At 42.1% G+C, this 20,931-nt stretch overlaps 1 protein-coding gene across 3 annotated transcripts; it reads left to right on the top strand.

Annotated features, from left to right (window-relative positions):
- The first annotated feature begins 2 nt into the window (after positions 1-2).
- On the top strand, positions 3-20,437 carry MRPL42 (mitochondrial ribosomal protein L42). 3 transcript variants are annotated; one of them, XM_063133796.1, is made up of 6 exons: positions 3-23; positions 12,958-13,117; positions 14,394-14,457; positions 15,938-16,022; positions 18,063-18,226; positions 20,276-20,437. In XM_063133796.1, exons 2-6 carry the CDS (start codon positions 13,033-13,035, stop codon positions 20,319-20,321), a joined length of 444 nt encoding a protein of 147 aa, XP_062989866.1. In that variant the 5' UTR covers positions 3-23; positions 12,958-13,032; the 3' UTR covers positions 20,322-20,437. The 3 variants fall into 3 exon arrangements, with proteins under 3 accessions (XP_062989866.1, XP_062989867.1, XP_062989868.1); XM_063133797.1 differs by lacking the exon at positions 3-23 and adding an exon at positions 9,798-9,857; XM_063133798.1 differs by lacking the exon at positions 3-23 and adding an exon at positions 9,905-9,924.
- The last annotated feature ends 494 nt before the right edge of the window (positions 20,438-20,931 follow it).

The raw sequence follows: 20,931 nt of genomic DNA, 5'->3' as shown, positions 1-20,931 counted from the left end.
GCCAGCCACGGCTCCTTGCAAAGGTAACTGGGAAGTGTAGTCCTGCGAACTAGAAAGGCGAGTGTGTCTGTGTGAATTAAGAGAGATTATGAATGAATTTAAGACTGCTTAGAAGGCGCACCTTCCAACCGAGAAACCTGCTGTGTCCCCCCTCCCAATATATGAGAACCGTTGAGTCTTAATAGTCTTTAGTGTACTTTGCATATGCTCGTGTGCTCCCTCTCCTTCCTGGTAATATTGGAAGCTGCCTTATACTAGTCTAGTACTGTCGACACGGACTGGTAGCTGCTCGCCAGGATTAGCTGCACAATGCCTTTTGGTTGGTAGTTCATATTACAATTTACATCGAAAAAAGACTTGGCTTCCTCATGCCCAAACAACGAAACTTGGAGAACATATTTGGTAACTTGAGAAACTGTTCTGGGCACCACAACAAAATGGCTGCCATGAGAGGTGTGGCTAATCACAAAGGACAAGTAACCTGCCCAAAAGACTGAGGGGCAAGTGATTCTTAATCCTAATATGCAAAACAACACCTTTGAGTTTTCTATGCCAACAGAAACCTATTTCACAGAAAGCAAAATCTCTCCCCATTCCCACCTGTTTGCAGCCAACTCAATTCTTCTTCCCCATCTCTTTGGCTGAGTTTGGATGACACACTAATCAACAGTTGACTTTCATTTTGTTCCTACTACCCACCCCACCCCGTTGATTAGCATGTCGTCTGAACTCAGCCTTTCTCTCATACTCTTCCTCTGCCATACTTTTTCTCACATACCCAGCCCCATCCATTCAAATGTACAAACACACAACCCTCCTCAACTCAGGGTGTTTCCAGCTAGCCCCTCCAGGCCCGCCACTGGCTTCCTGCTGGTTTCCCAAGCACCCTCCTCAATGGCTTCCCTGACCCCCACCTGACTGCTAGCTTCGCACTGCCTTTTCTAGCCACCCTGTAATACCATAATCTCTCTTTAGCCCTCTCCCCCAGGTTACCAGATGGCAATAGCAAGGGGTCCTTTTTCTTTTCTCCTTCTTTTGCTTAGTTACTGAGTGCACTCTACAGGAAAACATTGGCCTGCAGCTTGCTATCTTCATTTCCTAAGAATCATGTCTAAGAATCCCCCATGCAGGCTGGAGGCGTTCATGGGAAATGAAGATAGCAGCAGCAGCTAGAGGCTCTTACTTTGCTTTAAAGCTATTCCACCTGTTGGCAATATCATTTAAAAATTAAAATCAGAAGGGTAGGGCACCTCAGCAGGGGCCAGACAATGCTTCCAGGGGTATATTGGCACTCATGGGCATCACGTTGCCTACTCCTTTGAAATGCTTGCTTATGAACAAACAACATTGAACTTGGAGGGGCATACTCTTGAGTAAACATTTAAAAAAATCAAACTTATTGATTTTTTTATTGGCACATTTGTTTTTATTTGCTTTTTTGGATTTTCCATAGTTATGGCTTTTTCATTGCAAACCTAGGAAAATCCCATGATTGTAAATTTTAATAATAAATCAGGAGAGTGATTTATTATACATATGTCTCACATCAGCTGGCTATCATCCACAACACTGCAAAGTAAAACAGTTGAACTATACACAGTTCAGCATACAGTATACATGCTGAATTTAAGCATGTCTAATCCTTCTGTATGATGTGTGTAGTTCAACTGTTTTACTGTGCAGTGTTGTGGATGATAGCCAGCTGATGTGAGAAATACGTATATCAGTATACTCATCTTCTAGGTATAAGCAAACCCCTACAACCAAAAGCTGTGTATGAGGAAAAGAGGAATCTGGGTGCTGCAGGACATATATTAGCACTACAGCGGAGTAAGCATGAATTGAATTGGTCTGAGACTGCTGTGAGTCCTTCATTCAGATATATGAAAATACAAATTAAAGGATATACAGAGAATTCCTCATCATTCATCTGCTCACAGCACACAACACAAATATTCTTTAACTTAGGTTCTGCAAGACCTTATATCCATATATATTTCCATTTTGGAGCATGTACATTAAGGATTATGATTCAAATTACCAATTATATGATTCAGATAACTACAGTTGCTCCTGCTTGAATTAACAAAATCATGGTCAGCCAATAACAACGCACAAACATAGAAACAATGTTGCAACACTTGCTCTTAAATAGTTCCCCCCCCCCCTAGAAGCAGTCTTATTGAGTTGGCCTGCTGTCTAGCATCCCCATCCTATCAAATAATTTCTCAAACGCAAGTCAGAGGGAAATGAAATGCAGAAAGTATATAGACAGCAGCAATTATGTTATTAACAATGGCCATTCACAAAACACTTGTCAAAAAATACAGACATCTTGGTATTGGTAAACTAATTAACCCTAGTGTGTTAACTAATGTATTTTTTTAAAACAACAACAACCACTTTAACTCAATTCAAGCCACGGATGATAAAATTAAACCTATTGATGTTTAGCAGTTACATATTATAGTCTTCCTCTGAAGTTTCTTTATTCAAGATTAGACACTTTAAGGACAGTTGCCCAAGCATGTGTATATTAAAGGGGCACAGAAATACCCTTTTAGTTAAGATGAATCATAAAAAAAATGTTGCACCATTATAAGCCTCAAAATTCAACTGCTTATAAAACTGACACCCATAGAGCTAATCACTTGAAAATGTGGCATGCATAATCTACCTGATGAGATTTATATGTGTGCAAAATTTCAAGCCAATCTAATGCAACTTGCCAAAGTTACAGCAAGTTAAACTGACACATTTACTCTAGCTGCAAATTGGCATATCATATATTTATTTCAAATTCTGGGGTGGTGGTGGAAACTACTGGTGCATTTTATTCAGGCTTATCAAGGAGGCGTGCCTTTCATTGGTTTGGTGAAGTTCTGAGCAGTGGTTTAAAAGTTATCAAGGTTTTTCTGCCCATGAAAGCCTAAGGCAGCAATTGCTGGTAAAGTTATATCATGCATGTTTCGTTACACTTTGAAGCTAGAATGCTGCCAGTATTCCAGTGTTTTGAATCCCACTGTTTCTGTCAGCATTCTGACAGTGGGAGAGGGCTAGCAGGGAACTGAGATAGGAGTGAGGTGAGGGAATCACTCTCTCTCATTGACAGAACACTGATGAAGAAAGGGAGGAAAAGGAAAAAGCTATGCTGGGATCCTGTGGAGGCTTACTCAGAATTAAGCTGTTCTGAACATACAGGCACCTAACAATTTGTACACACCTACTCTGTTTATGACTTGTTTGTGTCTTTTGTGTGTGTGTGTGTGTGTGTTTTCCCACTGTAATACTAAATTTCCTTTTTATAAATCAGGGAAATGAAATTATCCAAAACTTGCTGGTTTAAGACCAGCAGGAAATTGAAAGCTTAGGCTGATGCCTTAACAGATGTGTCTCATGATCAATAATGATGTGCAATCTCACAAATTGTGCTTGTTTACAAGCAACAAACAGGCATAGGAATCTCAGGAGGTTTCCTCTAGCAATACAGTAAGGCTCAAATGCTTCATAAATATACAGAACCAGGACAACATGGGGCATCTTTGCTAGTCCCAGGAACTTCATCCTTTCCACCTGAATTTGCATCTGAAAGAACAAGGGAAAATGTGGATGTATGGAAGGTAAATTGTAAACAAGCACAATTTGTGAGATTGCATAACATCATTACTTATCTTGGGGTATGTTAAGGATCCAGTTTTCTGTTTTGTTGAGCTGGAACCAACATGAGATAGCCTCGACTCTGGTCTAAACAGCCAAGTGTTTTGTTTAATTTTTATTATTGAATATACTAGTAACTTAGGACAACAGTTTATGCATCTGATGAAATGAAGTGAAATTCATGACGCTTATGCTGTAATAATTTTGTTTTTAACTTCGTTGTTTTTGCTGCAACAGACTAACACTGGGACACCTTTGGGAGTAAATAAGTTGTGCTTTTATGGCATGGAGCTAAACATTGTCTCCTGCTAGTTGTTGACAATTACATTCCTGTTAAAGTTCATTTCAAAAATGGGCGACCCTATGCTTTTGCATCACTACCAGGTCAGTATCACAGCTCCAACATTGCACCTGTGGAAGGCAGGGTCCGCCTGAATCTGTAGCCACCTCTGCTATTTGGACATAAGCTAGTCAGTTAAAAGCACTTACTGTATGTTGAGCAGCGGCATGCCCACAAATAAAAAAAACAGCAGCTGCTCAACTCCAGCAATCACAATATCATATCCAGACTATTTCCCTTAGTTAACACCAGAGGAAAAGCACCAATCAACCATTTCTGCAGTGCTGGCAACATCTAGCCTATTTCTGAAACCCAACAATTGGGTTTTTATGGGCTCTTCCAGAGTTACAAAGAGAAAAGATGACAAGTGCAAAGTAAAAGCAGACACTTGCCTGCACTGTGAGAAAGGGGTAGGGGGACCCACCACAGCAAATCATCTTGACCTTCTGGTAAAAAGAGCCCAGAATGGAAATGTGTCTAATAGATGGATTTTATATTTTAAGGAGACTATTTCTAGTAGCTCTCAACAATCTTAGCCGCAGCTGCAGATCCAACCATCACATAGAGCTTCATCCCACATACTTGCTTCCCTCGGATTATCCCCGTAGCGCTAAGCTTTTGCGGTTGTTTTTGCTACCTTCGGTACCATCTTCAGTTGGTTCGCCAACTACGGCCTCTCCTGGACAGGAATAGCTTGACCACGGTGGTACCTCAAGATTGGATTACTGCAACGCGCTCTATGTGGGGCTGCCCTTGAAGCTGCTCCGGAAGCTGGAGCTAGTGCAGAATGCTGCAGCTCGGCTGTTGTCTGGAGCTGCCCCTTTCCAGCATGTAACTCCTCTGCTGAGGGAACTGCACTGGCTGCCTATTCGCTACCGGGACAGGTTTAAGGTTCTTGTACTTGTGTACAAAGCCCTAAACAACTTGGGACCAGGATACCTGAGAGAGCGCCTTTTCCCTTACCAACCTGCCCGGTCACTGAGGTCATCCGAGGGCCTGCTCCTGGTGGTTCCACCTAGATCCATCCTCCAATTGGAATCCACCAGGGGAATTTGGGTGTCTTTATCTTTAAAGCTTATGCAGATGTAAGCATTTCTTTAAAATCCTGCTCCTATGCCCCAGCAGCGGCTTGGAAGATACACTCAAAAAGTAGGGGCTAAATATGGCAAATCTTTTGGCTTTATAGCATAATTAAGGCAGGATGCATGGGAGTACTTCACAATCAAAGCTGATTATAAGGTGGAAAACTTCTGAGTCCTTTACATGCAATTTGCAGTGACTGCACAGTATAATGCTGGTGTGATAAAGCTCATAACCTGCTGAGCATAATTTGAATGTCTACAGACATCTTCCCTGTACCCTCCCCTGCCCCTCCTCAGGCAAAACCTGCATTTTGTAATATCTTGCTTGATCAAGAGATCTGTAGATCTCAGAAGCTTGCACATTTTTGTGATCTTTTGATTGACTTAATAAAGGTATTATACTAATATGGAGGCCCCTTCCAACTCTGCTATTCTATGATTCTTCCAGACAAAAAGGCTATCTCTGTGTGTGTGTACCTCTGTTGCAAAGTGCATTGTTTATGATGAGTAATCTTTTTAGGTTGGGTGGTTGTCTGTAAGCAAGTATAGGCCAACCACTCCCAAGGTCTGTGGAGGGAAATGTCCTTGTCCAGAATGGGTTGTAGCAGACTACTGATGATACATTTGAGTGGTTTTATCTGGGAACTGTAGGTGACAAGTGTTCTTCTGTTGTTTTCTGTTCTGGATCTGTCTTCTTTTAGATAGTTCTGGCTACCAGTCTCTCCATTCCACCAAGTTTCTGTAATGCCCACTATGTCCAGGTTCTCCTTTAAAAACAAGCACTCCAATTCTTCCATTTTGGCTCAGAGGCTTCTAGCATTTTCATAGAAATTCCTACACACAGTCCCCCTCCCCAGATGTCTCTGGCGTGTGCATTTTTCGCTGTTGCACTTAAGCCTCTTGATTGGGTATCACATTCTACCATATACTCATTGCCTATTTGCCTTCCTTCTACAAAGGGGGAGAAGATTTTCATCTTCTCCCCCTTTGGATGATTTAATCCAAACCAGATGCTTCCCAGCTCCTGTTGGGTTTCCCCCAGGGTTTATTCAACCTCTCTCAACAACCATAAGGTGGCCATTCTTGAACAAAAGAACTTCAAAGACAGATATCAGTGCAAAATTGCTGAAGTATTTTTATTTATTTATTTAAGCATTTTTATCCCGCCCTTTAGCCAAAAAGGCTCTAAAGTACAATTCTATTTCCTGAGGTTTGAACAAGGACATCTTTTTTGTTTTTATCACACTACTTGTGTTCATCTGCTCACCAGTGTAATTACGTCTGTGTTATTATCACCCAACAACATTTTATAAATGGCAACTATTAAGGTTATTATCACTGTCTGCACTTTTTGCATTACGTTCCCTCTGATCTCACTGTTTACAATTCCCCCAACCTCCACCAGCACCACCGGCACCATGTGTATATAAATAGGCTAATTTGAGATAGATGAAGTGAACAGTACCACAAAAGCTTAGCATTATGCCATAATAAATGTTTTTGCCTTTAAAGTGCTTCAAGACTCTTGTTTTTGCTGCACCAGACTGACATGGCTACTGCTTGGGGTGGGGAAGAAGGACAAGATTCCTACACCTTGAATAGTTATGAAGAAGAGAACATACCACCATAAATTCACATTTCTCCAAAATGATTAAAGGTAGAGGAATCCTGCCCCGATTTGTATCTGCTCACCAACTCCAGGGTTCCCAGCATAGTGTAGACATGACCCATGATTCAGATACATCACCTTTTGGGGCGAATTTGACAGATATTCAGCAGGCGAAGCTTCCACATTATTGCTGATCCATGCCCATAAAAGGTCTATTGAATTTCTGCTGGTTAGGCAGCAGTTAAAGGTAGAGAGTCACTATCAAGAAGAGGAAAATGTGGGGACTCTAAGCTCTAGTTCTCGTACCAGGGAACAGATTTCATTTATTTCCTTTCTAATGTGTCAAAATAATGCCACTGCACCCCTGAAAGTACCACCAGAGCCCAAAGAGCAGGTCTGCGCCAGCAACTATACCTACATGTCAACTGCACAGAGAGGTACCCAAAGAAGTCATGACAATGGGAGATAAGTCTCCCAGGCAGGGTATGACTGTTTGGCCTTCCCCATAGACATGAGGTTAGCTCTCAGTGCTTTTTGCATCCTTGTTACTATTTTAACCTAAATCCTATGAGTTGTTCCTGGTTTTGCTATGAATTCAGAATTAGAGGTTCCTAAATGCTTTTCCAATTATTTTTTAAGTTTGTCTCAGTTTACACAATCATGATCTAACTAGTTGTGAGAAGTTGTCACCAAGAAAGAGTCAGAGAGAGATCCCTCCCTTTAAGTAAATTCCTTTTAGAGCTGCAACAGCAATTTGCCCTGTAACTCAACTCCTTGCCCTTCACAGTCACAAGTTGTAAAATTATCTGCCAGTCCCCTTTCCAAGCACACCAAATTTTCCTGGCTTCAACTTTCTTTCCTGCAAAGACGTATTTTAAGATGTCAGCAACTGTACCCCACCTCAGGTGAATAGCATGCAAAACATAAGAGAATTGCCAATTTATTTATTACATTTTATACCACCCAATAACCAAAGCTCTCTGGGTGGTTCACAAAAATTAAAACCATAATAAAACAACCAACAGGTTAAAGACACAAATAAAAAATACAGTATAAAAAGCACAACCAGGATAAAACCACGCAGCAAGATTGATATAAGATTAAAATACAGTTAAATTTAAGTTAAAATTAAGTGTTAAAATACTGAGAGAATAAAAAGGTCTTCAGCTGGCGACGAAAAGAGTACAGTGTAGGCACCAGGCGGACCTCTCTGGGGAGCTCATTCCACAGCCGGGGTGCCACAGCAGAGAAAGCCCTCCTCCTAGTAGCCACTTGCCTTACTTCCTTTGGCAGGGGTTCATGGAGAAGGGCCCCTGTAGATGATCTTAAGGTCCAGGCAGGTACATATGGGAGGAGGCGTTCCTTCAAATAACCTGGCCCCAAACCGTTTAGGGCTTTGAATGTCAATACCAGCACTTTGAATCGGGCCCGGACCTGGACTGGCAGCTAATGAAGTTGTAAAAGGACTGGCGTAATATGATCTTGCCGGCCAGTCTGTTAGTAAACGGGGTTTTGTACCAGCTGAAGTTTCCGGACCGTTTTCAAAGGCAGCCCCATGTATAACGCGTTGCAGTAGTCCAAACAAGAGGTTATCAGAGCATGGATAACTGTAGCTAGGCTATCTCTGTCCAGATAAGGGCGTAGTTGGTATATCAACCTAAGCTGATAAAAGATGCTCTTTGCCACTGAGTTCACCTGTGCTTCAAGTGACAGTTCTGGATCCAAGAGCACCTCCAAACTATGGACCCGATCCAGGACAGAGCAAACATCACCTCGCCGGACAGATGAACCACCCACTAACAGTACCTCCGTCTTGTCTGGATTGAGTCTCAGTTTATTAGCCCTCATCCAGTCCTTTACCGTGCCCAGGCAAAATTAAGCTTCATCAGAAACAGAGAATGTTTGGGCTATTTTTTTTTAGGACTACATCCCTTTCTCCCCCCCCCCCCCCCCAACTCCCTGGCCCTGCTACTGTGCAGCCTGACACTCAGAAATGGAACATGTTCTATCACTTATTTGTGCCAGGAAATATTTCACATGCTCAGGATGCAATCCTATGAATTTCTAGGCAGAAAAAAGTCTACAAATCCCAGCATGCCCCAGTAGGCATTGGGGGGTTGGGGTTGGCCAGCAGGCAACCAGAACAGATTATTATGTTCTAGAGACAAATCTTTTTGACTTATTAATAGCTTGAATCCAAGTATTTCACACCATCTAGGGTGACCAGAGGTGTGGTATCTAAACTATTAGTGTTGCTAAGGGCATTTTGTGTCTGGCTTTTCTCAGGTTCATTGTCTACACTGATTGGCAGCAGCTCTCCAGAGTTTCTGATAGGAGTCATTCATTCCCAGCCCTACCTGGAGACGTTGGGGATCAAGCCAGGGACCTTTCCCATGCTTTACTACTGAGCTGTGCCCTGTCCCCAAACAGCGAACATAGGAAGTCAGCTTCTACTATTTATCTCAGTATTGTCTACACCAAGTGTGGACCTTGTCACATCTACTTTTGTTGTTGTTTGTAATTTAAAAAAAAACACCAAGATCTAACACCGGGACCAGTTGCACAAGACATAAACTTTGAATGAAAGACCCTAAGTACCAAAAATTAACTCACAGTCCTTTCACGCTGACTCCATTCCCAATCACCCTACGCTTTCTTTACTTCAGCAGCCAAATTTAAGTGGAAAAAGTCATTTTGTAATTGTTATTGTCAAATAAGTGGGAATCAGAAAGCCTTGCGGGTCTATTGAAATTGACCCACCTCTCGTCTACTCTGCCTGGCACTCTCCAGAGCTTTAGACGGGAGCTTTTCCCAGCCCTACACGGGGATGCTGGAGACTCTCTCAACCTGGGACATTGAGAATACTGCTAAACTATGGGATTTTGTCTATAGCAAAAAAAGTTTTACCGGTCAAATCTAGAGAGAAGTAGCGGAATGTAGAGGTGTTGTTCCTCTCCCCACCCCCATTTCCGGTTGTACGCATCAGTAGGGGTGGAAAGTCCTTGCATAAGAGTGCCCGGCATTCTAAGGGGTTCTTACTTGGACTACATTTCCCAACGTCCTTTGGGCGGGACCGGAAATTGAGTAGAGAGTTACTTTTTGTCGCAAAGGAAAAGCTTTACGGTTCTTACAAACCAAGATGGCCGCATCGCTGGCTCGGCTCAGTTAGGTAAGTGCCTTGTTATTTTCGTCCCTTCTAGGTTAGTCTCCCGTCTGCCTGGTTCTGCAATGCTGAGGTGAGAAGGGATGAGCGGGTGGGTCAGGCACGTGGAGAAGAATTCAACCCCCAGCTGCGGTCCTGTGCACACTTACCTGGGAGTTAATCCCATTAAACTCAGTAGGGCTTACTTCTGAGTAGACATGTCTACTGTTCATTGCACTCTTCTTTTGGCCTGTTCCAGAAAAGAAAGCCCTTGCTCCGAAGTCCCTGAGATAACTTGCTAAAGCCGCCTTACTAATCTCTTCAAAGCGTTGTGGTATTTTGGCGTAGCAGAGCATGCGGGAGGGGGAAGCGAAGTTTGCCCCCACTCTGCCCCGAAGCCAGCCGAAAAGTTCGGTGGAGGGGGTGGCTGCCGAAGAAGTAGAGTGGCAGTTCATCTGCTTTGCAGGCCCCTTAAAGACAAAATTGTAAACGGATTTTTAATTGTTTATTTGTAAAAAAATAGTTTTGGGTGTAGATAAAATTTAGGGGGTAGAGCCCCTATCCCCCTCTGTTACTACATGGAGAATGCCCTGATCCTGTGTCGAGGGCTTAATATGTCCCTTCCCCTCCTGGTGATGATTTCACTATCACAGTAAAGAAAAGAACTAGAACGAAATGCCTTGGGGGCTCCTGTTAAAAATTGCCAGAGGGGTCAGGCAGTTGCACCATGTCTTAAAGGAGGAGTGAAGGCCACCCACTGGCCTGCAGATGTTTTGAACTACGACTCCCATCAGCTCCAGCCAGCATGATCAATGGTCACTGATTATGGGAATTGTAGTCCTAAACATCTGTTGGGCACTAGATTGCCTATTGCTGCTAAAGGACCTGGGATGTGTTAGGCTATAGTCTAGCCTTCCCCAGCCTGGTGCCTTGCAAATAAGTTCAGAACTTCCAGCTCTCATAGAAATTTGAAATCTGATATATATGGAGGGCACCAGGATTTAGGAAGGCTGTTTTAATGTTGGATGACGGGTGAACCTTGTTCATTTCTGCAGTAATGTAAATTTGGTGTTGACTTTTGGCTTACTTAGATGGTCCGTTAGGAGATCGTCAAGCAATTCGGGAAGTACATACTGGTGTACAAATTTCTGACTGAATAAGCCTGAGGACAAAAGGCCAGTTGATTAAGACATAGATAATTACACTCTCGCTTCCCGCATTGAAAGCTTTTGTATAAAAAGAGGAATTAATGGTAAAGGGTTCTTCTTAGCTCCATATAAATAGTTATGACAGCCATGCAAATGAGTTCATGAAAGTTACCAGCCCACAAAAAAGCTCACCTGAGTTTGCAAGCCAATATAAATTATTGTGGCAGTCTGTTCTAGGAAAAAGCCATTCTAATAGTTCAATCCTATGCATATCTACTCAGAAGTAAGGCCCACTGAGTTTGGTGAGGCTTACTCCAAAGTAAGTGTATCTAGAATTGCAGCTGAAGGGCACAATTGATAGGATTGTACACTTTGGCAATCCTTGCTACCTGTAAGCCTCCAAGATTCCTATGGCCTGCCAGGTTGAAGTTGAAGCTGGCAGGCCGGGAGGAGTGATTTTTATGTACATTTTATTTGTAAATTACATATCTGTGGCATAAATGGATGGATGTGAGATTTGCAGAAGCTTTTGGCTAAATGCAATTATAACGCTGTTGTTATAACACTATTGTTGGTGCCAAGGAGAATTTACTTCTCTGCCACTATTGTGTCTGTACAGTGCTGTCTTGCGGAGCTTTTTTGAGTGGTAAAAGTGGCTTGCTTTACTCTGGGGCCCCAGGATAATCGAAGGGAACTTCGGACTGCTGTCAGTTTTTTGCTAATTGCTTTGCAGATAAAGTTGCTTCCATTTGCTTTGATTTGGATGCTCCATTGGGTGCAGGACTAATGCCAGATATTCCTCTAGGACCCTTTTCCATTTGCTGCTGGACTTGAGTTCGGCTTTTCTAACGCAAGGATGCAGCAAGGTGCTTGGAGAGTTGAGCCTACTACTTTCTCATCATGACTGATAACATCCAACTAATGGTTGGGTCTAGGAAGAGTCAGTGAAATCATGTCTTGAAAAAAATCTCATCAGACCTAGATAACAAAGTATCCAGTAGTTAATAATTTTCTATTTGGGGGCAAGGGTAGTGTTCCCCAACCTGGTGCTCTCCAGATGTGTTTGACTACATGTTCCATGATCCCCACCCAGGATGGTAGTAATGAGTTCCTGAGTGACAGGGAGAGATCTGTTTGGAATCTGTTCTGCTCTCCTTTTGGTACCAAGTTAAATCAGTTTTATTTATTGATGGATGTGTATGAAGCCTTTTGATCATTGTGCTGCTTTTCTGTTTTGTATAGCCTGATATTTTAGTTTTGGATTATTGCATTTTTATTGTTTCAGTCTATCTTGTTAGCTGCCTTGACTGCTCAGTGGGCCTATTCAGAAGACACACTAAGCCTTGGGCTAACCCTTTTGCAGCAAATGATTAGTGAGTGTGTTTAAACGGTGGTTATGTAGCCATCATGGTTAGGAATGGTTCAGTTCAAATGCTTAACCACTGTGGCTTAGCATGCCATCTGAACAGGGTCAGTGTGGAAAGGCAGGATAGAAATGTTTAAAATCAATGCAAAAAAGGAATAGCTCTTGCATCAGGAGTGTTGAACCTCAAGCCTGCAGGCTAAATCTGTCCCTTTGGGGTTCCCAATCCGACCTTCCAGAGCTACCCAGATGGCCATGCCCCCTTTCCCCTGACTGTCAATCATTTCATAGTTTCCTGGCCTTTGCATTTCCTTCCCCACCCCACTCACAAATTGTAAAAGGTTGAAATGCCTTTCCTAAGGCTTAGTTAGTGGCAGTAAATGTTTTAAGCTAAAATATACTGGTATTTTTGGCTGGGCCCTGCTCACCACTGGAATGGGCCCCCTGAGAGCTTCTCCAGGTTAAAAAAAGGTTCAGTCTTCTCTGGTTCACACACCTTTTGATAACTTATTTGCAAATGCCCTGATTCATCAAAAACAGCCCCCATTGCCTTGTAAATTGTAGTTTTAATATATTCTCTGTCTAAAGCACTGACAATCCGTTACCTCCCAAACAGTGATGAAACCTGGACTGACCTGTACAGATACCCTTCAAACACCGCCCTGAAGTGACAGCTATTTTGTCTGCCAGCATGGCCTTAGCATCAAGAAGGATTTTTTTATCCAGGACTATGTGGATGCGTTTGGCTGCTTTCACTAGGAAGGCTCTGGGACCTGGTAAGCATTGCAGACTCTCCATGTGTGTGTGCCCTTAGATACTAGTGAAATGCCTGCTGGTTTTGGCAGGAGAGCCGAGGGTTGCCCCCCAGGGTTGTCAGACAGCTGAGCTGGTGTGTTGGTCCTCTGATAACCCCCTAATGCAGCGGTGGCTTACTTTGGCAGCAGCTGCCATGAAACTAAGTAGCTTGGCTTAGCTGGGAACAGAAAGAAGTTTGTATCTGTACCCCTGATGAGCTTGGCCGACTCTTTGCTGCAGCAAAAGCGGTTCAGTGGCATTCAGTTCTGTTTTCCCATTCAAGCCTGGCTGCCCACCTGGGTCGCTGTTCATGGAGCCTGGAGAAATGTGCTGCATCTCAGGTAGCTAACTGACTGTTAGAGCAATACGGCAATGGTACCACTTACCTAGGGAGGTTGTGGGCTCTCCCACACTAGAGGCATTCAAGGTGCAGCTGGAAAACCATGTCAGGTTTGCTTTAAGGTGGATTCCTGCATTGAGCAGGGGGTTGGACGATGGCCTTATAGGCTCTTTCCAACTCTACTATTCTATGATTCTTGATAAGATGCAAATAGAACTGCCTGCCTGGGGAGGAGCAGCCTATGCAACAGAAATTAGAACATCTGTTGATAAATTTGAACTGTTCAGGCTTCTGGGAGATTGAAAAGGCAGGGACTATTTGAGTTTACATACAAATATTCTGAAGTACATTAGCATCATTGCCTAATGCCCGTTTTTGAGGGTCGATGCCAAAAAAATAGTTCATAAAGCAGAGAAGCTGAGCAGGTGGAAAACGGCTCTGGGCTTTCTTCCCCATCAGCAACTCACAGCTTTGAGTAGCAGCTCAGTGCTATGATCCCCAGTGCTGGGGAAGTGGTCTCCTTTCTGTTGAGCTTGGAGTGAGAGAGGGAAGAATTCTTTGCTATCAATCTGGAAATAGAGGTTAGTATAGGATTGGGGCACCACCTCCTCTATTGAGCTATATGCCCATGTGTAATTTGCTATGCTGGCTGAGGATGCTAGGAGTTGTAGTCCAACCCATCTGGAGGGGCACCAGTTTGGGGAAGGCTGCTCTGAAGACAGCTCTGTTCGTTTTTCTTTCAAAGCAGCAGGACACCTTTGAAAGCTTTGCCAGGCTGCAGGATGTGGAAACGTGAATTAAAGAGCTTGCTTCAGAATTCATCTGTGCACCTGACCCTAGATTAGAAATGTTCAAAGGAAGCCACACGTTGCTGTGTGTTCTACCGCTGTCAATTGATTTGGCTCTTGTATTTTCAGATGCAGCTGTATATTGTGCTTGCAACAAATCTACTTATTCCGCTCTTCCTGATGACTATAATTGGTACGTATTAAGCCAGTCTGGTTTTACTCAGTGATCATTTCAAAAGTCTGTCAAATGGCAAGCTGATGCACTAGAATGGCTGCTGCTATATTAGAACTAGGAGTTATCTTTAATGAACTGATATGCTGCTGGAGTACTTCTATTTGAGTCATTCTAAGCAGTGGCATACTGTGTCCAAACGGATTCTACTGTTAGACTCAGTGTAGTCTGGCTGTTGTCGTACCACAATAGCCTCGATGTAGTGGCTTGGATCCAGTGGTGTCCTGCTAGCGGAATGGAAAATGCTGGTGGAATGGGAACGCCCTCTCTTCTCCTGCCTCTTGCAGCCCCCCATGTACCCCCAAATCTGTTGGGGGTCCCCCCAACCCTCTGAAACAGATTTAGGGAACTACATGGGAAAAGAGAGAATGGAGAATTCTTGTTCCATCAGCGGTTTCTGTTCTGCTGGCCAAAGGGCACTGTTGGATCCAAGCCAGTATGACCCTACCACCTTCACAGGAAACAATGCAAGGAATTGCCTCTCGCTTCTCTTTTCATCTGACATGGTGATAATGGGAGAATTTTGATTTGCTCAAGTTCAACAGCCCTGGTATTATGTGGTGTTTTTATACTCTGCTTCAAAGAAATAAAAGCTATAACACTTCTGCTGAATAGGAATCTAACTATAAAGGAATGTATTTTATTATCGGATCTGGAGAACCTCTATGCTCTTTGTCTGATACATTTCTGGAAATATATTGTTGCGGCAGAGAAATTACAGAAGTACTGCTATTGAAGTAAGCAGCTCTTTTTGGAGTGTTCAGACAAAAAAGATCACAACTTGCTAACTGTTACACATATTTTGGTGCAAAGTACTTGAAAAAAACTATACTTGTCTACTATGGAGGGCTAGTTACAAAGTGCATGGTGAGCATTGATAATGAGCCGATTCACACATAAAAACAGTCCATTGGTTAAATGAACCATGTGCTGTTGCCTGCTTTTACTCCACGAGCTACGACCAACTCTTTCATAGGTTGTTGGCATGATGTTTTAACCCAGACCAACGTTTTATTTAGGAGCTAAACAACCCAGTGGGTAACTCAACAACAAAATATGAGTTAACTGCTGAATGTCATGCTCAACAGCTCATATAGTTGTGGAGTAAACGTGGAAGTAGTGGTCATGCAAGAGGCAGCGCACTTGTTCTCTCCTGGTTGTGCAGGACAACCCAAGGGTTGTTTACCTGATGGGTTGTCGATACGTGCAGAACAGACCAATGATAGAAATTACACACTTAAAAAATCTATGGGAAAATGAGCATTCTATATTATTAGACAACTGGAGACCATTTTTTATTTATTGGAATAACATTAAATCATATGAAGGAAGACATTAAGAAATACTGTACAGAAAACCATCTTGTTTTTTAATTATGTTAATACTTTTAATTAAAAGAAAATGCAGGAAATATTGATTAGTTTTTTGTTTTGTTTTTTAGTAAAGTGGAACTTGCTATGACATCCGATGGGAAGACGATTGTTTTTTATCATCCTTCATTGGACATTCCATATGAACACACAAAAGTATGTGAATCTGCATAAATGGATCTTGCTGATGTTACTTGGAACATGTAGCTTGGGTAGACTTCAGAACACATGAACTCGGGAGTTGTTCCTCAGCATGAATGTGATTTAAAAAGTACAGAGAGGCTTGTGTTCAAAACTTATTGTATGTTCATGAACGTAAGAGGAAAATAAGGCTACTATCTAGTGAGTAAAGGGACTTAAGAGACAATGCAAATAAAAAAGATACTTGGAGAGGGACACAGTATGCACCAGTCTTCCCCAAGCTGCTGCCCTCCAGATATGTCAAACCACAACTCAGATTGGAGTGCTTATTACTAAAACCTCATGGGTATTGTACATATGAGAAACCCAAGCGGAACACTGGGCAGTATCTAACACTGCCGCCCTGCTTATGTTATTGATGTAGCACTAGCATAAGCTACCTCCAGCACATTGCCAATGGTGTAAGCTTGGCATGGCTGGTTTTCTGGGGAAACCAATGTGCCAATTTACGCTATTGGCATAGCACTGGAGTTCAACTTAAACGAGTGCGAGGTCAATGGCAGGAGTGGAGCAGCATTGTTGGATACTGCCCAGTGAGTCAATGGGGAATAGTTATCTCTGCACATAAAATTTACAGAAATGGCTGGACAAGCCATTTTGGGAGTGATGCTCCATAGAATCACTATGGAAAGAAATAGCAGTCTCTTAAAATAATGTAGTACTCAGGACATAAAGAAGGTAGTGAAATGAGAAATTGTGAATGGACAGGGTTAATGCATATTCAGTTCACAAGAGATGAGAAAAATAACTATGCCCTGGAGCAGTTAGTTAGATAACTGTGTAGATGGAAGGTAAACCTGGTCCTAACCTGAGTGGTGCTCAGTATATGGTGAAGGATGTGTCTTCAATTGTTCAAGAACAGTGGCCACAGTGATGGAAATATACCCAGGATGTCCAACATACTCCCACTAAATTTCAAAAGAAAGCTTCTCAAAAATGAGGGAATCTATGTAGGCATTCTTGATTAAGGGCTGAACAATGAGGGAGCCAAATTTGCAGATGATACTAAATTATGAAAAACCCTAGTAGACTGTGAAGATCTTCAGAATGATTGCTCCAAGCTAGGTTGCGATAAAGTGGAAAATTAGCTTCAGCCTAGAGAAATCACATGGGGGGCAGAAAACTTGACACGTATTGATGTATGCTGAACTAGAGTGACTAACCAGGAAAAAGGTTGTGGGGTCATGATGGATAAATGAAAGTGTCAGCATTGTGAAACAGTAGGAATGCAGGCAAAAGCTAGTGACAAAGGCATTGATAATAAAACAGCCAGTATTGTGAAGCCTGTATGCCAGGGCTGCATTTTGAATATTTTGTAGTTCTGATTGTCCCATCTCAAAAAGAATATACTCAGAGCTTAAAAGGGGCTAAAAAAGGGTAATCAAAATGGTCATGGGGTTGGACTACCTTCCATAGGAGGAAAGTTTTATAAAAGTATGCATGGTATAGAAAAAAATACATTTACGATTACCCAATGAAACTGATTGGCACTGGATTCAGGACAAAGAAAATAAAGTACTTCACACAGGGTGCAGTTATAGAATTCATTGCCAAAAGTTGACAGCTAAATCCATTTTAGATAAATGGATCTCTAGGTTTAAAGGCAATATGTCTCTAAGTATTAATGGTTTTGGAGCAAAACACTGGGGGAAGAGTTCATACCTTTATGCCCTCCTGCTGAACTTTCTGGAAGCATGTAGCTGGCCACTGTTGGAAACAGGATACTGGGTATAGATTGCAAGATTCAGAATACTTCCACATATTTGTTCTTGATATATTTATTTGGTTTCGATTCCATCCAACTCTCCAGTTGATAGAGATATTTTTTGTCTTTTTTGAGAAGTCTAGCCTCTCTGTTAAATATTCTGCAGTCTTAATGCTTGTCCATTTGAAAAGTACGCTGACAAAAAGTGCATGGATTTATGACTTCTCCCTGAAGGGGGAAATACAGGTTTTTTTAGCCTGCATTTGATAATTTGGGGTCTTCTTTGACAGCCCATTCCACAACTAGATCCAGTGAATTATAAAGAAGAAACTCATGATCAGGTGTTGAAACACAGATTAGAAGCAGAGCAGCTCAAGAACAAGCCAGGTCCTACAATTGAGGAGCTTAGTAAAATGTTTTACACAACAAAACATCGGTGGTATCCTGTTGGGCAGTAAGTACTTTCTGAGGGTCTTCCTTGTGTGGAAAGAGTGCTTGGGTATTTCATGCATATGGTATATTAACCATACAATCGATTGTTTAATAAAGGTTTTATTGCATGGGGTCTCAAACTTTGATTGTATCTGATTACTCTGTGACTGTGGTGCCAGTCTTAGAGGTAAGAGAGGAAAGGCATACCTGATTCGGATTCTCTGGCTGGTGTCTCCTTCCCTAACCCCTTACAAAGTACAACAGAAAGGGGCTTTTTTTGGAAAGGAGATGGGGGGCTGATCATTGCTGTAATAGGGTGCACAACAACACTTTGCCAGGGCTAGGTTGTTTGAGGTAGGGTCCTAGGATTTTAATCTGCAGTGATTTCAGCTCTGGAGTGGAATGGTTGGTATTTACCAAACAAAACAAATTTAGTACCCTAGAGGGAATAGATATCCAAATACATTAGAACAAGAATTGTTCATGTCAAATATCCAAGTGATTGAAGTAGGATTAGCATGATGCTGAAAAGAAACAAATTGGGACTGGTTTGTATGTTGGGAAGACATCAATAGTAATTTAGCTCATCTAGTGTTACCAGTGAGATAATTTCTTTGGTATAAATCAGGGTTGGACTCTGTGACAGGAGCTGCTTTTATTTTCTTCTTGCATTCTTCATAACATTGCCCAAAAGTAAACAGGGCTGTGTTCTACCAATATGCCTCCACCCCACCCACCCCCAAGCCTTAGAGCCCTTTTAAGACTGTGTTATAGAGGCTGTGCATGAGACTGGAATCTTCTTCCCTTCCAGGTAGGAATCAATCAATCTGGTTTGCAGCCTGAATAACCATCTTTGTGATAAAAAAAATAATATATGGATGTGTTCTAGAGACTGTGGAATAGACTTGTTTTTGATTTGTTGTCTCCTAATAGTTCAACACTAAAAATGAGAATGGTTGTTTGGTTGCCCAAAGGAACATTTTTGTTACCTTCCATAAGCAACCAAACCAGTGGCTAATTGCAAATGAAATTACTTTCAGAGGTGGAGCCAGCCAATAAGAGATTGTGTGGTTGCTAGTTTGATTCCCCAGGGGGACTTTCCCTGTCGAAAGCGAAATAGGGCTGTGCTGAGAGGGCCCATAGCTCAGTGGTACAGCACATGCTTTGCATTCAGAATACCTCTGGTTCAATCCCTACTATCTTAATCAAAGGATCAGGTAGCAGGTGATTAGAATGACCTCTGCTTAAAACCCTGGAGAGAAGTAACCAGTCAGAGCAGGCCAGACTGGGCTAGGTGCACCAGTGGCCTTACTTGGTATGGGAAAGTTTCATGTTTATATTAATATGTGACACCAATTCTTATCTGTTCTCTCTTAGAATCTGAGAGGAACTGAATAGACAACCCAGTTTTTGTTCTGTTCATTGTGCCATTATGCCCAGTGCCCAGAATTTCCCATGTGTCCTTCGCAGTTTGGTTCCACACCTTCAAGGTGGCTGTAATTTATCCTAGAAATGAAAACCTTATTCAAGGTCTTCCTTAGTATGCCTAGGAAGAAAGACAAAGACCTGTAGGCACAACTTGTAGAACTTGATCCAGTGTTGTGCCTAGAACTGGGTACCACACTTCTAGGGAAATCTTGTCCCTCTGTCTGCTGGAGACTTCCAGCTAAGATGGAAAAGGAAGCAGATGAGTTTAGGTATGCTGACCCTAACTACATTTCAAGCAGCATTCACAGAGCCTAAGGACAGAAAAGCCTGCTGGTGGAAGTTGGACTTGTCCTTGTCCCCAAACAGTGCATGGGGTTCTTGCACAATGCAGGAGATTTCACAAAAGATGGTTTAATCTACTTGAGGTTTTTGAATCTTTGCAATAAGTAGGAAACCTCTTTAGACCTCTGAATGTTACATCATTTACAAAGATGTCATGCAAAGGATTGTGAAGAATAGTTGTAATACAAAAACACCCAATGCCCATATGGAAATTCTTGGTCTCTTAAAGCTCATGATTATAAAACATAAACACATCTAATCAAGTTTAATGTTTCTGTTCTTTTTCTTTTTATGCTTCCAGGTACCACACAAGACGCAAGAAAACAAATACCCCCAAAGACAGGTGAACATGATCTTTGCCTGTCATCTTTACAGTCATGGAAAATAACCCCTCAACAGGTGGGATTCTTCAAACATATATGTATGCGTATTATGTTTTCATTAAAGTATTTCTAACTAAAAATGGCTTTGTGGCTTAATCCATTTCTTTATGTTGTTGATTTGCCATGTCTAATTTAGAACATTGGAATAAACAGGTTGCTGATCTATTAGGATCCAAATCTTGTGGGGGGAAAGGTAAAGGTTGCAGCCAAGAGAACAATTATGTTCATATTGGACTCAAAATTCAAGGTATCTTTGTAGTGAGACTTGTGAGCAGGAGCCAGAGGTCAAGAAGGAAATGCATAGCAAACAGAACTAGATGCCTCAGACTTATAGGAGTCCGACATTAAGTAAGTGGAGCATGATGACCTTGAAGATTAATGTGCAGAAACATTAGGCCACCACTGCCAGCCAGGATTGCAAGTGATGCCTGTTCCTGGAGGGTTCTTGCTGTGTCTGTTATTAGAACTAAACAGCTCCAGTAAAGGTGTGTTTCCAGGAATAATTTACTCATCAATCTTATTCATTAGCACAATTTCCCAGCGCTGGAAAATGTGGATGGGGAAAAAAAACATT

The sequence above is a fragment of the Elgaria multicarinata genome, chromosome 9 (genome assembly GCF_023053635.1).
Source record: "Elgaria multicarinata webbii isolate HBS135686 ecotype San Diego chromosome 9, rElgMul1.1.pri, whole genome shotgun sequence".
In the NCBI taxonomy this organism is placed as follows: domain Eukaryota; kingdom Metazoa; phylum Chordata; class Lepidosauria; order Squamata; family Anguidae; genus Elgaria; species Elgaria multicarinata.
This window is presented reverse-complemented; position numbering and strand designations above follow the sequence as displayed.